The sequence below is a fragment of the Sardina pilchardus genome, chromosome 1 (assembly GCF_963854185.1).
Source record: "Sardina pilchardus chromosome 1, fSarPil1.1, whole genome shotgun sequence".
NCBI classification, from domain to species: Eukaryota; Metazoa; Chordata; class Actinopteri; order Clupeiformes; family Clupeidae; genus Sardina; species Sardina pilchardus.
This window is the reverse complement of record NC_084994.1, coordinates 49,660,389-49,680,388: the sequence shown is the minus strand read 5'-3', so window position 1 is coordinate 49,680,388 and position 20,000 is coordinate 49,660,389. Positions and strand designations below refer to the sequence as shown.

At 44.9% G+C, this 20,000-nt stretch overlaps 1 protein-coding gene across 1 annotated transcript in view; it reads left to right on the top strand.

The window, feature by feature from the left end:
• plppr2b (phospholipid phosphatase related 2b) overlaps positions 1 to 20,000 on the top strand; it is a 38,737-nt gene that overhangs the window by 1,943 nt on the left and 16,794 nt on the right. Inside the window, exons 3-4 of the mRNA XM_062548065.1 lie at positions 5,531 to 5,707; positions 13,970 to 14,158. Coding sequence (XP_062404049.1) covers positions 5,573 to 5,707; positions 13,970 to 14,158 — 324 coding nt within the window. The 5' untranslated portion in view covers positions 5,531 to 5,572. The remainder of the gene's footprint in view (positions 1 to 5,530; positions 5,708 to 13,969; positions 14,159 to 20,000) is intronic.

Sequence of the window (20,000 nt, the reverse complement as noted above, 5' to 3'; positions counted from 1 at the left end):
GGTATCTTTGAACATGTTGATTTGTTGTATGGTTTAGCTGTTCCTGGTCCTGTTTCTTTGTTTGTGTGTGTGTGTGCGTGTGTGCGTGTGCGTGTGCATGTGTGTTTGTAAGTACATGAATGGGTGATGTCTGAGGTGAGGTTGAGATGTGTGAGACTGAGAGACTATTGACTGCTGAGTGCTGAGGTCCTCCCAGAGCTCTTTGTGCCTGTGACCCGGATGCACAGCTAGAGCAAAGTGGGTGCCGTGACGCTTGCTCAGGGATGCCGCCGATAGTCCAAGGCTCGTGGGACGCCTGGAGCCAAAGAAGTTTGGGAGCCACTAGGGTTGCAAAATTCCGGGAATTTTCAAAGTTGGAAACTTTCCATGGGAATTAACGGGAATATACGGGAATTAACGGGAATAAATGGGAATTAATGGGAATAAACTGGAAATCTTGTATCTGGCAAGTTAGCATATAACAGAGACCTTAATGTAGTTGGAAAAAACTATCTTTCAGCATAATGTTAGTTAAAACAACCTGATTTAATGCAAATTCAGCTGAATTTCTACCCTGCACAGGTCAATTACATGCACACAACAATCAACATAGGCTACTAGACATATAGGAAACCTAATTTTCCTGGTGAAAACGTCATTGCAAACGTTATCTCATGTGGGAATGACTGGTGGGAAACTGGGGGAAGTTTGCCAACAGAGTCGCCCAGTTCTTGGCGTGTCATCACTGTTGTCCTCATGCAAATGGAAGAACGTAATTTTGCATAAAATCTAATGGGATGGTTAATAATCATATGGTCATATTACTGGTCTGATTTAGCTTGGCACTTTTAAAATAATCACAATCTGTGAGGTTTGAGGTCATACATGTATGTAATGTCGCTATTTTTTGGCCAACCGAGGATTCAAATAAATTCATTAAACATTTTTGTAACAAGTCGAGTTCAGTCAGTGTTCACGGCAGTCTTGGCTAGCTAAATGTAAGCTGCTAGTAAAAAACTAAATTCCCCTAAATTCCCATTTATTCCCTAATTTCCTGTAATTCCATAAAAGTTTACAATTTTGAATATTTCCAAAATTCCCCATCTTAACTTCCCATGGGAAATTTCCAGAAAGTTTCCGGAAATTTACCGGAAATTTTCCGCCCCTTTGCAACCCTAGGAGCCACTGAGCTGGAGGGACAGACAGATGAAAGAGAAATGAGAGGCTGGGTTGCATCCCAGATAAATAATGTAAAGCAAAGGAGGACAAGAGCGTTCAGATATTTTACTGGCCAATTAGTGTGTGTGTGTGTGTGTGTGTGTGTGTGTCTTCAGGGTGTCAAGTTGGCAACATCTTGGTTGGAGCTAAGGGAGTGGTCTTGTCGTGTGTGTGTTTGTGTGTGTGTGTGTGTGTGTGTGTGTGTGTGTGTGTGTGTGTGTGTGTGTGTGTGTGTGTGTGTGTATACGTGTGTGTGTGTGTGTGTGCGTGCGTGTGTGTGTGTGTGTGTGTGTGTGTGAAAGAGATTGTGTGTGTGTGTGTGTGTGTGTGTGTGTGTGTGTGTGTGTGTGTGTGTGTGTATGTGTGTGTGTGTGTGTGTGTGTGTGTGTGTGTGACCCCATCTTTCATTCCTAATACTAAACCACCAACCCAAAAAATAATTCATGTGTTTTATATATTATTAGTGTCCCCGTTTGCATTGGGACTGAGAGTAAACAGTTGCTACTGTAAGTGATTCCCTCATCCTGCCTCTGTCTCTGCCTCTGTCTCTAGGTTAGAGCACATTTCCCTCATGTGAGCTTTTCCTTATCTTGACACTGTTCCCATTTGTGTGTGTGTGCTGGGCTGCTTACCCCATTGCCTAGAATAGATGAGAATTTAGACCGTGCAGACATGAGGAATGACCTGGATACAGAGTATTAAGGAGCTGAATCTACACTACTGGTGTGCATGATACGCAGGTCTGTCCATCAAACCACACCGTCCTTTGAAGGAGGATGAAAGTGTGTGTGTGTGTCTGTGTCTGTGTGTGTTTGTGTGTGAGGGTCAGACAGAGACAAATGAGTGAGTGTGATGGTTTCAATATTCTAAGATTGAACCAATGTCATTCACTGGCACTAGTTTTAATGAGCACTTCAGAGGGTTAAATGTGTTGAACTAATGTGACTGATTACTGACGAAACTGGATGGATGGATGGATGGTATCAGTTAAAAATAGGATCACAGCCTTCAGTGTGTTCATTAAAAAATCTCAAACTGTGACAAACATAAAAGGGAACTAAATCAAACAGCAATTCAAATACAACTGATTTATGACAAGCCAGTGTCTTCATGGATATTGCGGTCATACTTCGTTTCTTGGTGTTTTAAGCCCAAGATTCATGGCAGTGCTGCCTGGAAGGTGCTAGGGTTAGGCATGGGTTAAGGTTAGGGTTAGGTGCCTTTAATTCGATGGTGGCAGCGTTGCCTGGAAGACAACGTTGGGGTCTTATAGTGCCATCGAGCTCCTACTTCCCATAAGTTAGAAACGCTGTGTGCACTTCATGCATCCTGTGTTTTTGTCAGTGCCACTTTCTCTGTGTACATTTTTGGGCGTACGTCCATGTTCAGAGTTGGCGGTAGACAGACGGGGCGGTTGCCTGTGCCATGTGGGGCGGAGAGCGACGTTAGTGCCATCTCAGTAGTTGGCATCGTAGCGAGATTCTCTTTGTTGAATGAGCTTGCTTCCTGTGTTTAGATGGCACGTCAGCCCTGGTGCCTGGCACGCAGCTTATGCCCGTTCGTCTGGGATGGCACGCTTCTGGATTGCGGTCACGTTCGCTTTGATCGGCGCTGGTCCAGGGCGTCTGATTTCGATCTGTGAGCCGCGACAGATAATCTCTCGAGGGCCTGTCACCAGGTGACAAATATTTGTTCAAATAAAAGTGTTTTTGCCGCCTGATACGCTTCACTTGTGGCTGCTCAGATCTGATACTGACTCTAGATCAGTTATTGAGACGTTGTGACATCTCCACTTCCAATCTGGTTCACTTTCAGCTCAATCAATGGCTGTCGATTCTCTTTCAGTTGTGTGTGTGTGTGTGTGTGTGTGTGTGTGTGTGTGTGTGTGTGTTAGCAGGGTGGCTCTTGTAGAGGCTGACAGTTACAAGATGTTAGTGGTGTGTGGCTCGCCAGCGGGCCTGTAGAGGCTGCGAGTGTGTCTCTCCCGGAGCCTCATGTCTTATTCAGCCTCATCTTGTGCTGCTCTCCCCTGTTCCCGTTCTGTCTCTCTGTTATACTCCTTTTGCCATCTCTTTTCTCTCTCTCTCTCTCTCTCTCTCTCTCTCTCTCTCCCTCTCTCTCTCAACTTCCCTCTCTCTCTCTGTCTGTCTGTCTCTCTCTCTACCTCTCTCTCTCTCTCTCTCTCAACTTCCCTCTCTCTCTCTGTCTGTCTGTCTCTCTCTTTCTACCTCTCTCTCTCTTTCTCTCTCTCTCTCCGTCAGTGTTGGAAGTGGGATGAAAGCTTTGCGCTCTCTGTCAGTGGGGTGCCTCTGAAGCATGCTTATGCTGATGGTTCTAACTGACTCCTTGAGAGGTGTGTGTGTGTGTGTGTGTGCGCGCGTTTGTGTGTGTGTGTGGATTTCCTACCCTCCTGTAGAAGTAATAGTAGGACCGTTACCTGTGTGTGTGTGAGTATTTGTATGAGTGTAACATTTGTATAGGGCGAGCTTTCATGATGAATTGTATAAATTATGTATCTTTTATGGTTGATGAAGAACAGTACATGCAGTAAACAGTAAACAGTAAACGTTTAATTGCCACTGTATGGGAACAAAGCCATAGCATTTGACCAGAAGTGCAAAGTATTATTTAAGCACTATAGATCAAGTATTGGAACATAAATTATGCTGTTTCTTATCGAATAATATGTGCAGTGATTAAGAAAGGAGTGGTACAATATATGAATGTTAAATATGTAAATATTCTTAAATACATTATGTAGGAGACATCGACTATTAGAGAACATGCGTGGGCATGCACATGAGATTGCATGAATGTGAGGTTGTATGACTGTGAGGTTGTACTGTACTGTATGTATGACGAGCATACATTTGATGCAGAGTACGCATAAGATGGTAAAGTGGGTTATATGCACTGTAGCATTATCTCACTGTGCAGTTTTGTTGTTATGTGTGGTGAGCGTATTTGCTTTTGACGTCTGAGAATCCCGGTGTGTTTGTTTGCATATGCTGGGTGGTCCATTAAGTTCTCTGTCAGACATCTCCATCTCACAGCTCTGTTGGGGGCCTTTGGTGGATGTGCGAGAATCACTCTTATTTAAGAAGGAAGTTGTGATTGATTGGAAGATGTTCCATCCATAACTGTGACAGCTTATCGCTCTCCACAGGGGTTCTGAGACTTATATGTAGACTGCAAACTAGCAATGAGGGTATTTGATACTTTAGCTGTGTGGTCTCACTTTCTTTTTTGGATGGGAAGTGCGAAAGAGAAGTGGTTGCAAAAAGTGCAGTGATTTGGAAAAAAACATTGCGATGGTGGTTAGGAATAGACACCAGCCTTTGGCTATAAAATGCCTAAATCACTGATTTCAGATTTCAATTAAGCATCAAAAGGAGCTCCACCAATGGCAGCTTTAAAAGGGGAGGAGACATTTCCTCATAGAACATCATTAACTGACATCTTATTTGTATTGAAACTCTTGCACTATTTTCTGCCCCAAAACAAACAGAAAAACTCCAACTCCAGAACTGGTGCAGCCGACCTGCTGTGGTCAGTCAGAGCACCTCTGGGACTCTTGAATAAAGAGAAATGGACTTGAACCTTTACTGGAGACTTTCTTCTCAAAATATCTGACCTTGTTTCAAGATTACTGATCTTGTTATTGGGGGGGGGGGGGGAATCCTGTTTCTGGAGCACAGAAGCCATAACTGATTTGTGTCATTTTTATGACTACCGTGGCAAATGCACAAGAAGCACAGATTTCTCATTATTTCACAGAAATATTCAGCCCAAATTTAACCCCAATTACGTTCTACAATTCACTACCGCACAGAACCACTGTCATTCTAATGAGTGTTGAAAATACAATGTAGGTCACAGACAGAAATAATTAGCACTTTTAGAATACTGGAGCTCCTGCTCTAAGCATGTTAAGACGTGAATGAGAATCCCCATCTTAGATTTGAACAAGTATACAGTAGGGCGGTGTTGGTGGGTATTTGTCTGCCTCAAGTCTTCATCAACCTTAGGGATTCTGTTGCTGTTTGAGGAGTCATACACGTCAGCCGTATGCTTTGGTACTGTAGCTCATTTCCGTTTCAGAGCCTGAATGATAGTCAGCCATTAATTTAATAACATATTCCTGCTGACATGTCGAGGCACTCAGGTCATTCAAGCATGCGATAAGTAGTGCCGTTTGATTTCCTATAAAATTGCATGAATAAATCCCTAATATTTGTTCCTCTTTTTGGCTCCTTTTTGCAGCTCTCACACCGTGCTACACGCTTGTGTGTTCTGCGTGTTGTTTTAGTAATCCGTGTGTCTGTTTTTCTAGGTGTGAAGGACAAACAGGGTTGGAGGCAGAAGAGGAGGCAGAATGCCAGGTGTGTCGGGAATGAGGACAGGCGTCGGTGGGAGGATGCTAGGTGTGTCAGGAATTAGGACGAACTTTGGAGGAGGATCTGGGATGAAGAGCAGCACCTACATCGTGCCGTGCTTCCTCTTCGTGGAGGTGAGTGAGTGCTGAGTGCTGCAGGGTTTTCATCTCGTTATACAGTGAGGTCTGCTCAAACTATGCTCATTTCTGATTGGACGAGAGGCGATCCAGGGTGGGGACATCCCAGGACATCCACACTCGGACGCTTTACTGCTAGTGATCACTCAGACGTGCACATCCCATTAAATCAAAACGAGAGAGTGGCGATTCCATATTAGAACATCACATTTGATCGTTATAGAGTAAGACCATAAAGTAAACTATCGTATAAAAGCAATATGGCACTTGTGATCGTGGGAGTCCTGGGTCCAGTATATCCTTACCAATGCCACTGCCATACTGCTTCATATCAATGGCAGTCTTTGAAAGCCACTTTCTATTTTTCATTCTGACAAATACTTCCATCTGTGCTTTGGTTTCGTTGGTTATGCTTGTTGGACATGTTAAAGCTGGAGTCCGTTGAAATAGAGCAGTATTGAGTAGAGCAGTATTGAGCGTCCGTCTGTGGTCTGTTTGTCCATCTGGTCATCTGAATGGGCAGGGCAGGGGTGGTCTCAGCAGGGGAAACTCTCAGATATAAATGGGAGCTTTTATGACCTCTGCTGGTGTACTCACTCTAAATCAACAGTATTGATTTGAGTCTCTGCTCTCTGCACTCTCTGTGTGTGTGTCTGGCTATTTGTCTGTCTGCCTGGTCCTCACGGGAGCTTCTGTTTCCTTCTCAGTCAATAGAGAGCACAGCCTGCATTTACAGCACATGGCCAAAACCCACTTGTGGGCCGGGAGTCCTGCGTAGTTTTAAAGGGGATCTCTACAGAGCACGTGTGAGCACGTCTTGTTCCTCAAACAGCAGGCTGGTGCTGAGATTAGCGTCCAGGGCCCATGAGCTGGCCAGCCTGTCAGTCGCAGTGAAGTCTCAGAATACAAATATGACCATTCCACTGCACATGCACATGCCCACTGCTGTGGACTTGTGATCGTTTGCAATGCATTGCATTGTATTGTGCACCATTTCTTTAGTTATGTCTGTGATTTTTCCCTTTCAGTGTGTTGTTCAGGGGTGCGTTTCCAAACCACTTTGTTGGTTGCGATGCAATTTCCCATTACCAACCAACAGGTTAGCAACTACAGTATTGTTTTGGGAAACGCACCCCAGGTCAGTCAGAGGCGGCCAGCACACCAAGGAGATACTGCTCAGCTCCCCCAACTGCATGAGCCCTTTCTGTTCCTCTCTGTTTCATTCGTCCCTAAAGCGCTCCTCCTCCCTCAACTCCAGATGACTCCGGGGACCAAACCCCTCACAAGTGCCTCCTAATTAATCCCTCTAATTAACACGCTCTTCAGCTGGCACGCTCAGCCGACGCCTGTGCCCGCGTACCCGTCATGCCCAAGATAACCGCCCGCGGCACCACACACACACACACACACACACACACACACACACACCATTGATGTAGGCTAATGTTAGCATTGCAATCACCTCAAAACACACCTTACTTACTAGTTACTATAGTGACATCTTAGTCCATTAGTTGGATGTTCCAGCACTGCACTATAAATTCAGAGATGGAGACAGAGTGCATTGTGGGAGAGGGGAGGCTGGGGCGAGCGGCTAACCCCAGGAGTTTCCCAGAGAGCAGCTGGACAGATGTGGACCAGGTCTGCCACATGCGGGCCGTATCAGGGCCAGATGTGGGCCAAACGGGCAGTGGCGCGCCACTGGACAGATCGGCTTTAGCGTCCGCTGCAGTGTGACTCAGTGTGTGTGTAATCTGGCGGGCTGACGTCTGAGATGGAGAGGGAGAATTTAAGAGACTGTGGCGCTTGCCTTTCCCCCTGCGGCTTGCCATTTCCTGTTCCGCATTTGCATCTCATTATTAAGTTGGTTTGATAACGTGCCCCCCTCCTCCTCTTCCTCCTCCTCCTCCTCCTCCTCCTCCTCTTTCTCCACCTACTCCTCCTCCTCCTCCTCCTCCTCCTCTTTGTCCTCCTCCTCCTCTTTCTCCTCCTCCTCCTCTTCCTCCTCCTCTTCCTCGTGTGGCCATCTCGTCTCATCTGGTCTCGGTTTGATTCCGCTCCTCCACAGAGCGCTGTGAGAACGCGTCTATCACTGGATCTGGGATTAGGGCGGATTAGAGCGCAGCCCCGCACTTCATAAATGAGTGTTTACTTTGAGACGGCTGCCAACTCTCAGAAAGGATTAAAAAAAAGTCAGCCGCTTCGCTCATCCAGCCACCAGAGTGTAATTTCCGAACGGCAACTTTGCCTTATGTTGCCAAAGGCATCTTTTTAATCATTTAATAAGCCCTCTCAAACTCCATACCTGAATGATGTCACCAGATGAGAGTTTTTTTATCTGTAACGTTGCCAAACAAATGAATAGTTTAAAGTTTGAAGAGGCAGGTTTCTTTAAATATTTATTGTTGGTATTATGAACGCCACCATCCTTCATTCTTGGCTTCCAGTGTTTGTCAAAAGAAAGAGTATTATGGAAATGCATATGTGCCCTGAACAAATCTTTACAGTTATTGACAGTTCACTCCACTATGATAAGAGCTATGATGAGACCGTGATAAGGGACATGGTTATCTTCTCAGGTAGCAAGATGGGGTATAATGCTCATTGATAAGGAATTAGAGATCAAAAGAGGCCTCTTACAAACTCTCTCTCTCTCTCTCTCTCTCTGTCTGACACACACACACACACACACACACACACACACACACACACACACACACATACACACACACACACACACACAGACAAAACAGATGTTTTTAAAAGCATATGAGCTTTGCGTAACTGCCTGCTCCTGGGGATGGTGGAACCTGAGTGCTCAGAGGAGTTCACATTTGCATTCGTCTGATATTCTCTTTTCCGCCTCCTCCCCCTTCTATACGTCTTGCACATTATACGTCTATAGAAAAACACATAAATATCCCAGACCTTTATAGCATGTGCTATACTGTGGATGCTCAGTGTTACTTTCAAAGGGTTGAGGTCGCATGAAGGGCTGCTTTGCAGTGTGCTCACTCTCTCCTGAGGATGTCTTCCAGCTCTATATATAGCCATTGTACTCTGTGCTGTGTGTTGTGTGCTGTGTTGTGTACTGTGTGTTGTGTGTGGTGTGTTGTGTGCTGTGTGCTGTGTTGTGTGTTGTGTGCTGTGTTGTGTACTGTGTGTTGTGTGTTGTATTGTGTGTTGTGTGTTGTATTGTGTGCTGTGTGCTGTGTACTGTATGTTGTGTGTTGTATGTCGTGTACTGTGTGTTGTTTATTGTGTGCTGTGTGTCGTGTACTGTGTGTTGTGTACTGTGTTGTGTACTGTGTCGTGTGTTGTGTACTGTGTTGTGTACTGTATGTTGTGTACTGTATTTTGTACACTGTGTCGTGTGCTGTGTGTTGTGTACTGTATGTTGTATACTGTGTGCTGTGTGTCGTGTCGTGTGCTGAGTGCTGTGTTACTGGAGCAGCCTTGTGCTGGCACTTGTGGTGGTGGGGAGACTACAGCTGGTGAGACTAAGAGGCAGCCTGGGGAGCACTGGAGAACAGCATACATGAGAGATACAAGAGATGAAGGGAACAGGGGAAGTTTGACAAAGAAGAAAGATCACAGGAGAACAATAACGGTGGGGGAAGGGTAGAGACAGGGGCGAGAGACAGTAGGCGTCTCTCCTAGAGATAAAGAGAGAGAGAGAGAAAGAGGGAGAGAGAGAGAGAGAAGGAGAATGAAATCTTTCATCTGCCTACATACAAGTGTCATCTTTGTCTTGCACTCCATTACTTTGTCTCCACTCTAAGTGCTTCAGTGTCTGTTCGGTAAGGAGATCTCTAATCCAATATGTATCAACAGTGCCACCATGTGTCTCTCACCGTGATGTCTCCATCTGTCTCTCTCCTGCGCACCCAACGACACTCATCATTCTCCCTCATCTGCTCCTTTTGTCCACGTTGCGCAGTGCTCTGTTCTGCCACTAGGTGGCACACGGGGCTTCTTCCGAAGCCAAAACTGGAGCATGCATACATAAATAAGACAGCGGGGTCCCTATGCGCGCATCACATGAGAGAAATTATTTTTGAGAATTATTCATGGGTCAGGTGATTTTTGAATCAGCAAGAAAACGAGTATGATCTCTCTAATCCGCGCTCTTCTTTATTATTCAGTAGTTTCACGGCAGCAGGAGTCACCTGCATGCAACTTGATGTTTTATAACATGGTGCACACTGCACAGTACACACGTTGTACATGCATACCAGTGATGTGTACACCCTGCAAACACATTGTGTAGGATGTGGCATATCTGTGATCTGAAGATTTTTGCATTAGAAGTTTTATTCGCGTCTCGGTTCCCTGTTCTATAAATAAAAGGACTGAAGGGAGATATGCGCCTGTGATCAAATCAGCGTTCAGTGTGAGATATGAGCGAGTTAGACGGATTCACACTTCTTGGAGTCCTTCAGGGACCCCCACAGAGAGCCAGTGTTAATGCTGTTCACTCGTCCAATAATTAGAGCAGATGTGATCTTTACGCCCGCAACGGAGAAACTGAGAAACCATTTTATATTTATCATCGGATTAATTCTGGCTTGCATCGACTTGGCAAGGACTTTGTGAATTCATACAAGTATGTCTTCCTTAGGGAGCCAAACATCTATCCTACTTACTCTTTCTGTCTATCTGTCTTTTCTCTTTTTCCCTCCCTCTCCCTCTCTCTCTCTTTCTCTCTCTCTCTCTCTCGCTCCTTAATCACACTCTCTCTGTGTTGAATCCTTCATCTCCGAGGCCAGTGTCTGGAATGTCATTAGCTGACAAACGGATAGAGTCGCTGCAGTGCCTTAACTTAGAGCGGTACAGGCACGGCTATGAAATATTCAGGCAGGCTAAAATTGACTAAGTGAGTAAACAGCCTAAGTAAAAAAAAAAAATCAGGTCACAGGAACCTCTGGTCGTATTTAATCAGCTGAAAGCTTTATGGTCTCTTCAGCTCAATTTGGGGAGTAGTTTGAGAACATTTTGAGGACAGTCCATAAATAGAGAAAAGGCTGTTTTGTACACACCTCTTAACAATGAGATTGCGTAATTATTCATCCTCTTGACAGTCCTTTCATTTAGTAATGTGTTATGAAGTGTAAATCATACAAACTCTAGGAGCCATTTGGTAAGCGTGTTTGTTTATCCATGCCATGGTGATTCATTTCCAAACACAAGCTTATTCAGGTCACAGATAAAGCTCTCAATATTGTTAATACATAATGAAGCTCTCGCTGGCACCTGACCGCCTGAACAGCATCATTTGCTATGCTGTGGTCAGTCGGGGTATAACATCTCCACCTTGTGACTTTCTATTTGACTTTTACACCATCTGCTCCGCCTTTGTTGGAGCACAATGCAGTCGCACCCACGACAGGCATGTGGTCCCTCATTTGCATTGTAAAACAGAGCACCCTGCCAGTGACCCAATCACAAGAGGGTCACCCAGGTGTCCCATCCTGGTGTGGTGACATTGACGCCTGTCAATCATCACCCTGTAAACTCAGTTAATGACATCATCTTTAATACATTTCTATAGCATCTTTAATTATTTATGATTAGCAGAATATTTGTTTTTTTGTTTTGTTTTGTTTTGTTTTTTTTAAAAGAGAAGTTTGTGGTGAAACAGTATCTGGCAAAGCCAGTAATGCTGTGACATTAACCACAAGTATGCGTGTGCCAACGTGAAGGGATGCTGGGAGCTCAGCGAAAGTGATAAGTAAAGTGTCACGGATAGAAGCATGGGTAACCGATGACTCACTGGAGCCACTAGCTGAGATTTTAGTGAACGCGATGAATCATTATCGTCCCAACTCGCATTATAATCCCAACTCGCAGGCTTCACCATCCGCAGTGGAAATGAGTGCCTGGATCTGGACTGGTTTGTGTCTCTCCACTGTTAATGTGGAGACAGCTCACTCAAGTGCACTAATTAGGTCGGAATGAAGCGTTTCCTCAGGATCCCAGTGGCTAATTAGTCATCTATATCAATCCAATATATGCTGTTTAAAACAATGTTATCAACTCTGCCCTCATTTGGCATTTTGAGGCATTCTTCAGGGGTCCTGAATGAAACAGGGTTTTGTTTTAAAATGCTAATTTATGAAATGCAACTTATTTTATAACAGTTTCAAGTGCATTGCAAGGATAAAATGTCTACTGTGAGTTGTGCCACTGCACCCACAGGGGGTTGCGCTGTTGAATAAATTGGTGTCGTATCTGTCTGTGTGCAACTGTTTCCCCCAGTCAGAGGAGCACTATGTCATCCACAGGCCACCGTTTGGTTTTTTCAATCTACAGTCCAGAGCACAGAATAATAAGGGAATAAATTGTAGCCATATTAGCTTCTTTATTGCACCTGTTATTTGACCGTTTTTAAGACCTTTTTCTATATGGACTTCCTCCTAATTATATTTTCTAAGATTAGAGTTCCAGAGATATACTGTAGTGGGTCTCTTAACACTGTGGAACTCTGTGGAAGCCCTACCACTGAAACTACTGACCAGTCAGACTCTCATACAAACCATTTATTAGCTGTACGATATTTGAAGTATTTCTAAAAGCATTTTTTCCCCCCAAATGTGGTGTAAATGGTGTGAATGCTCTTTTAGGAGAGGACCTGTAAAGCTAACAGGGACAAAGGTTTGTAAACTGTGCCACTAATAGGGACATAATGCACTTCCCAAAGCTCTGTTATTACCAAAGCACGTTTATCGGCGGCTTTTTATAGCCTAATTCCTGCTCCGTTGTTGCCACTCGTGAGCTGACAAACAGACGACAGTAAGCAGCTAAATTATGGAGCCGATTCACAGGGGAAGATTAAAGGGTCTGCGTTGTGCTTCTCCTCTGACTGCGTCAAAAGGAGACTGTGAGGCTGCTTTGAAGTTGGCAGCACACAGAGGGCTCTCTCTCAGTCGGGATTCACCTCCATTATGGAGCCTTTCTTTCTCTGGCTCCTTCAGCCTCCTCCAGGGCTCCTTTTAAAGCGGTGGCTGGCTGCCCTCAATTGGGTTCTGGAAAGTTCTTTTGAAACTGGTGGTCGAAACACTTGATCTGTCACTTGTGATTGTATATCATCAAGATTTTCAACACTACTTAAAGCAATTTTCTAGTCATTTGGTTCTTATATGACCAAAATGCCATGAAAAGGGCAGTTCTATTGCTCATCTTGGCAACAGCTTTTATCTTGACATCAATTCAGTGAATGACATTTATGCCAGACTGGATCTTATAATAAATTGAGTTATAGCCTCCCTGTATTTCCTGTTTTCTTTTCCCAACTTCTGCACCTTCATCCAAAGATTTCACGAGGATGTGCCTCCCAATATTTCCTCCTCAGTGTGACCAGTGAGATCACTGTGTTTGTGTGCTCTGCATACTGCTGGGTTAATTGTGTTCTGTGATTCTCTCTGTTATTGGCCAATGTCATACCATTTAATTCATCCATGCACTTACTGTGCCCTTTAGGCAGTTGATTCATTCAGTATATTCCTACAGCTAGCACACAAGCACACATATGCTCACACAGTCACAACCCACACACTCCTTCATAGTGGGGGAGAGAGAGAGAGAGAGAAGCGCAGATGCACACAGCCCTCCCTTCATCCTCTTGGTTCTCTCCCCCACACTTACACTCCTTCTGCATCCTCCCCTCTCTTTCTTTTTTCTCTCTCTCTCTCTCTTTCTCTCTCACACTCACATCCTTGTCTTCCTTCCTCTCCCTCCGTCTTTCTCTCTCCTCCACTCATTATTTTCCCGTCCCTCTCCTGCGCTGTTTGTGCTGTTGTTTTTCTTCTTCTTCTTTTGCATTTCTCTGCGTGCATCTGTGCAGTTTTATTTTTGGTTCTTCCTTCAGCTCCTGGAGATGCGCGCGTGTGGATCCTAACCGCGCGCTCTCTCTCTCTCTTTCTCTCTCGCTCTCTCCCCCTCTCTCTCTCTCTCTCCCCCTCTCTCTCTCTCTCCATCTCTGTCAGGCATGCTCTCTCCGCGCGCCTCCTGCTACACTCATTCTCACACGTTGAGCAAGACTGCGCCGCTCCTCTGGGGAGCTCCAGCTTTTTTAGCGCGCCTCCCTCCCCTCACCCCTCCTCCTCCAGCGCCCGCGTCTCCTCTCTCCGCGCCTCCTCTCTCCTCCGCTCTCCCCTCTCCTCCGCCGCCGCCGTCCACACGGATCTCCCGCGCGCCTCTCTGTCTTAATGTCTCTCGTCCGTTCTGCGCTCTAAAAGTGGAACCATGTTCTACTTCCAGCTGGTGATCATGGCCGGGACGGTTCTCCTGGCGTACTACTTTGAGTACACGGACACGTTCCCCGTCCACGTCCAGGGCTTCTTCTGCTTCGACAAGACCTTCTCCAAGCCCTACCCGGGACCGGAGGACGAGAGCAAGGCTCCCCCAGTGCTGGTGTACTCCCTGGTGACGGCCATCCCTACTGTGCTGGTAAGAGCTGCTTCAGCTACTCTACCTCCGTCCTCACACTCACACCAACTCACAGTGACCAGGGGCAGCTGGGGTGGAAGGATGTGACATACAGTAATGGATGTTGATGGATGTGCCATGTGATATGTGTTGATGAATGTGTCATGTGATATATGTTGATGGATGTGCCATGTGATATGTGTTGATGAATGTGCCATGTGATATATGGTGATGGATGTGCCATGTGATATATGGTGATGGATGTGCCATGTGATATGTGTTGATGGATGTGTGTATATTTGTTATAAGATCTGTGCCAACTACACACATGTCTGTGTTTGTATGTTTGGGCTGTAATCCCTTAAATAGAAATATGCACTTTATAGTCACAGCAAATGTGTCACTACTGTACAAAGAGCGTCTACTACTGCTTGCACATGAACTGAGGAAATGCAGGATAATAATGGAATGATTTCTAAGTGAATGATCTGGGAGATGACTTCTTGGTTGAATGACCGCTGCGCTGAACTCTCTGAATGGTGGGGATTTTATTTATAGCCCACACACACACACACACACACACACACACTCACACACACACACGCGGGATAGTCGGCAGAGCCCTCAGCCAGGGCTCGGGGCTCAGGTGTCTGGGAGGGACACTCCGTGTGGACGGAGCCTGCGGTCAGCTCCCGTTCCTGCGGTGGGTTCTCGCTCCGCTCCACTTGGACAGTAATTGGGCTGCCCTGCTAGAGCCAGCGCTGGCTCTCTTCACCTGAGTCGCACTTTGCCTCATGTTTATGCAAAAGGCAGATTTGTTTATCCTCCTAGTCGTCGCCTCCTGGAATGTGATTTAAAAAAAGATACATTTTTGAATTAGCATCCGCTAATAAGTCTAAGGAATAATAATTGAGGTAAATACTGTCATATTTAATCAGATCTTTCATTTATTTGCAGTGTCTTGTTCTTTCAGAGTGATAATTGCCGTTGCCTTCTAGTGCTTCTACTTCTACTTATTCAATTGGCTGCCTGGAGATGGGGTGAAAGTTGTGATGGTTGTCTGTGTTGGAACAGCAGTGACTACTCAAGCATGTGGGGATAATAGGCTCTTAATTCAAAACGCGCCCACCATGTCATTATTTTGGGAAGCGATCTGCTCTGTGGAAGTGAGAGCCAAACAAACCCAGCCAGATACCAGTGTACAGATTTAGCCATATGCCACTATTGTTTTATACTGTACTGTATGAATGTAGCGTAACCAAACAATAATGTACAGTATGTGTATCTTGTATATTATCATGTAGTTGCAATTTATATTCATTTTCCATGACCTCAGTGAAGCTACCTTAATTTTCCAACTATTAACTACAGCTTATACATTGTATTTGCAACATTTCTTCAGCTTAAGCTTCAGCAAAATTTCTTCAGCTTCAGCTACATGGGGACAGTTAACATGGTATTAATATGGTTTTGTTTCTTTTAACTTGGATAAAACACTGTCCTGCGGCTTATACACACCGGAAATTACTGATCCTCACAGATCCTCAAACTGACGAAAACTGACCGTGCACATGTAAACTTCCCATTGTCCAGTCCTCCCCTCGCGTCCTCTTCTCCACACATGTCAAGAAGCCAGCGTCAGCAGTCTGTCAGAGCTGAGCGCTGCTGAGAGTAGCCGCTGCTGGACTGATGCGGAGTGACACGGAGCATTTAGGGGCTCGGGCCTGCAGCTCCGTTCATGCCGCGCTGACTAATTGCACCCACTAGTCTGTTTGTTAAAACCTCTCTGGCCTATAGTGACCCTCATGTTTGTACACCCATTTGAATGTCTGTAGTGACCCTCATGTTTGTCCACTCACTTGAATGTCTGTAGTGACCGTCATGTTTGTCCACCCATGGGGCAGCCGTGGCCTACTGGTTAGGGCTTCGGACTTGTAACCTGAGGGTTGCCGGTTCGATCCCCGTCCAGTCCACGGCTGAAGTGCCCTTGAGCAAGGCACCTAACCCCTCACTGCTCCCCGAGCGCCGCTGGTTGGGCAGGCAGCTCACTGCTCTGGGTTGTGTGATTCACCTCACTGTGTGTTCACTGTGTGCTGTGTGTTCACTAATTCGGTTAAATTGGGTTAAATGCAGAGAACTGAATTTCAAAAAAGTATATATTCTATTCTATTCTATTCTGTTCTATTCTATTCCCATATGGATGTCTGTAGTGACCCTCATGTTTGTCCACCCATTTGAATGTGGGAAATGGTAAAGCCTGAGTTGTGGTCTTGTTTTGCCGTAATTGAAGTATACCCAGGGAGCAAAACCCCCTTTTTTAGGGAAATCAGACATCACATGGGCTGCTGTAAAAGGTTGTCATACAAAAATAAAATCTAGGGTGTCCCAGGATCACAACCTGGGTGGCCAACCCGGTCAATAAGCTGCTGTTTGTGTGTTATCACCCTTTTTATGCCCCATTATAAGTCTATGGACGAATATATAATGGGGTGAATAGGGTAACAATTTTAACAAATAGATATTCCCACAAAAATTCCTTAGATGATTACTCACTGTAAGATACTACTTTTTTTGTATTGCAAGTTTTCTGAAATACTTTATACATTTATGTAGATGAACCATTATCAAAAGAAATTTGCACGAATTTGCATACATTTATAGCCTTGGGCTTGGGGGGCTTAAAGTGCACCTCTATCAACCAAACAAACTTTTGGTGAAAGGTCCGGCTATGCTTCATATAAAAATGAATGTTAACATGAGACAATTTTGGGTTACACTAACCTAAAGCTACATGGGTGTACATTGAGAATCAATGCATTACAATACAATGCAAATACTATAGAGAGATTCATTGTCAAATGTTGTGGAAGAAGGTGAGACTTGTCTCAGCACATATTAAATCATATCTACAAGGTGTAAGATCCTAGAAAATATATAGGTTAGGCTCAGCCCAGGCTGTTTCTTACTGTATTTACCCATAAGGTACAGGCCAAACTTTTGATAATTAGGCTATTGCGTACATTTAAGTATATTATGCCTCATTTACATATTTGTAAATGATATTTAAAAAAAACTTGCAATACAAAAAAGTATTGCCTTAATGTAAATAATCATCTAAGGAATTTTTGTGGGGTTACCTATTTGGTAAAATTTTTATCCTATTCACCCCATAATATATTTGTCCATAGACTTATAATGGGGCATAAAAAGGGCGATAACACACAAACAGCAGCTTATTGACCGGGTTGGCCACCCAGGTTGTGATCCTGGGACATCCTAGATTTTATTTTTGCATGACAACCTTTTACAGCAGCACATGTCTGTAAAACCCCATTTGCCCCCTGGGTAGTAGTACAACCCTATTAGCAAAAAGAGTTAGGACGCTAAGTAAAACAGAAATTAAAAACAGTATGTGATAATCTAGCCTGGGTGTTCCTATGCTGCCTTGCGCGCGATTTGATTCACGCTGCTAAGGCAGCCTGGAAACTACCGCCTTAATTTTTGCCTGAGATAGGGGACCAATTACAGAACAGGGGGGAAAGCAAGAGGATGATGAGCTATGCACAGATGCATTTGATAGACATCAGTGGCGCCCAATGAACGGATCTGGGCATTTTTTTAAAATACGTGAAAATGAACTCGGTTTGGTTGCCAGGCCACGTCTCATTGAGAAGTGGTAGGCACTAGCCAGGCTAGTGATAGTCTGCTTCTTGTAAATCCATATTTAGTTGCTAAAAGGGCATATAGGCAGCATATGACATTGGCATAAAACAGAAATATTTAGAAAAAAAAAGATTTTTAGAAAGTATTTTTCCTTCTGAAATTGATGCTCAAAAAAGTTGATTCATATCTTTTAACAACAGTCTGTACGTTTTGGAAACCGAGGAGCCCACTTGCTGTCTGGGGTTTTTGTAATCGTTGATATGTTGTCCTTGTGGCACTATTTTCAACGAAATATACATTGTTTGCTAATCATAGCATTCTGTTTTATTCACATTTTACACAGCTTCCCCACTTTTTTGGAAAGGGGGTTGTACATGTCTACAGTAGTGAGGAAAAGGTGACAGCTCCTCTTATAGTTTAAAGAGAGAACAATGCAGTGTGCTCTTCCCCCCAAAAGGGTGGCAATGATCAAAAGCTATGTAAAATAGGTCACAGAGAAAACTCTCTCTCATACACACACACACACACACACACACACACACACACACACACACACACACAGAAGGTATACAGGAGAGACAGTGGCTGAGTTGATAATATACCACAGTAAGGGAAGTAGAGTGTGCCCCAAATGCCTTTAGCTATGGTGTGTGTGTGTGTGTGTGTGTGTGTGTGTGTGTGTGTGTGTGTGTGTGTGTGTGTGTGTGTGTGTGTGTGTGTGTGTGTGTGTGTGTGTGTAAAACAGTCCAACTCCTTTAGCCATGGTGTGTGTATAATACAATCCAACTCCTAAGTGTATTGTTTTTAGAAGAAGGTCAACACTTCACAGGATTTTGCTGTAACCAAAACTCTTAATCCTTATTCCCATTCAAGGTTGAAAGCAGAACCCAGGCTCAACTCAGTCTTTAGTTCCATGGAAAGTTCTAGAGGCAAATGTGAAGTTTAAAACAAGCTCATGAACCATTGCTTAGACAGTGACAATAAAAACAGGGCAAAAGGTTATTCGTGTTATCATTGCTTAATTGATCTTAGATCTGAATGTGTTACTAAGATGGACTTTGATTGGCCATTTTATAAATGCACACAAATACACCCATTGTTCGGCCACCTGCCCTCTCCCCCGCCACTACTTCTCTTTTTCACCTCACACTGCACACACACACACTCACACACACACCACACACACACACACACACACACACACACACACACACACACACACACTGAAGCATGCTCACTGAAGGCACACACTATAATGAAGAAGTAGTTGAAGAGCCGGAAAGACACAGTGCTGTGTGTTCAGTGACATGGGCACCACGCATATGGGAGATACACAAACAAGCAAACAAACAAACAAAACTGTAAACACAAACATGCCAGAAATGGGTGCACTGTAGGGATACAAAGGTGCACGCCAGTCACACATATTCAGCCACAAATGCACAGCCACCCACAGTTTGAACGCACAAACATGAATACACACACACATGTGCACACACACACACACACAAACGCACACGCACGCTCACACACATCCTCTTGGGCAGGCAAACAGAAGCTGACAGGCGTCCAAGTAGCTCCTGTCATCTCCATGTGCAATGGGGAATTATACTTACATTCCTCAATGTGTGTATATGTGTGTGAGTGTGGATGTGTGTGCATGCATGTGTGTGTGTGTGTGTGTGTGTGCTTGTCTGCCAGTACGTGTGTGCATACATTAGCATGTGTGTGTGTGTGTGTGTGTGCTCTCTACAGTACGTACAGGGCGTCCCTCCTGTCAGGGCTCTGTGTGGGCGATTCAGTCGCTCCGTCTCTCCACACACTCTCTCTCTCCCTCTCTCTCCCTCTCTCTCTCCCCCTCTCTCCCTCTCTCCCTCTCTTTCCATCTCTCCCTCTCTCTCTCTCTCCCTCTCTCTCCCTCTCTCTCTCCCCCTCTCTCCATCTCTCCCTCTCTCTCTCTCCCTCTCTCTCTCTCTTCTCTCTGTCTTCCTGAGCGGTAGCAGCAGTGGTACCCAGAACAGACGCTCTGCTCCGTACAGTGCATCTCTGCTGCGCTCCAAATGGCTGCCTAGGTTACCGCTTCCTCACCACCGTCTCCCCCCCCACCCCATCCCCGCGTTCACACACACACACACACTCACACACACACACACACACACACACACACACACACACACACACACACACACACACACGCCGC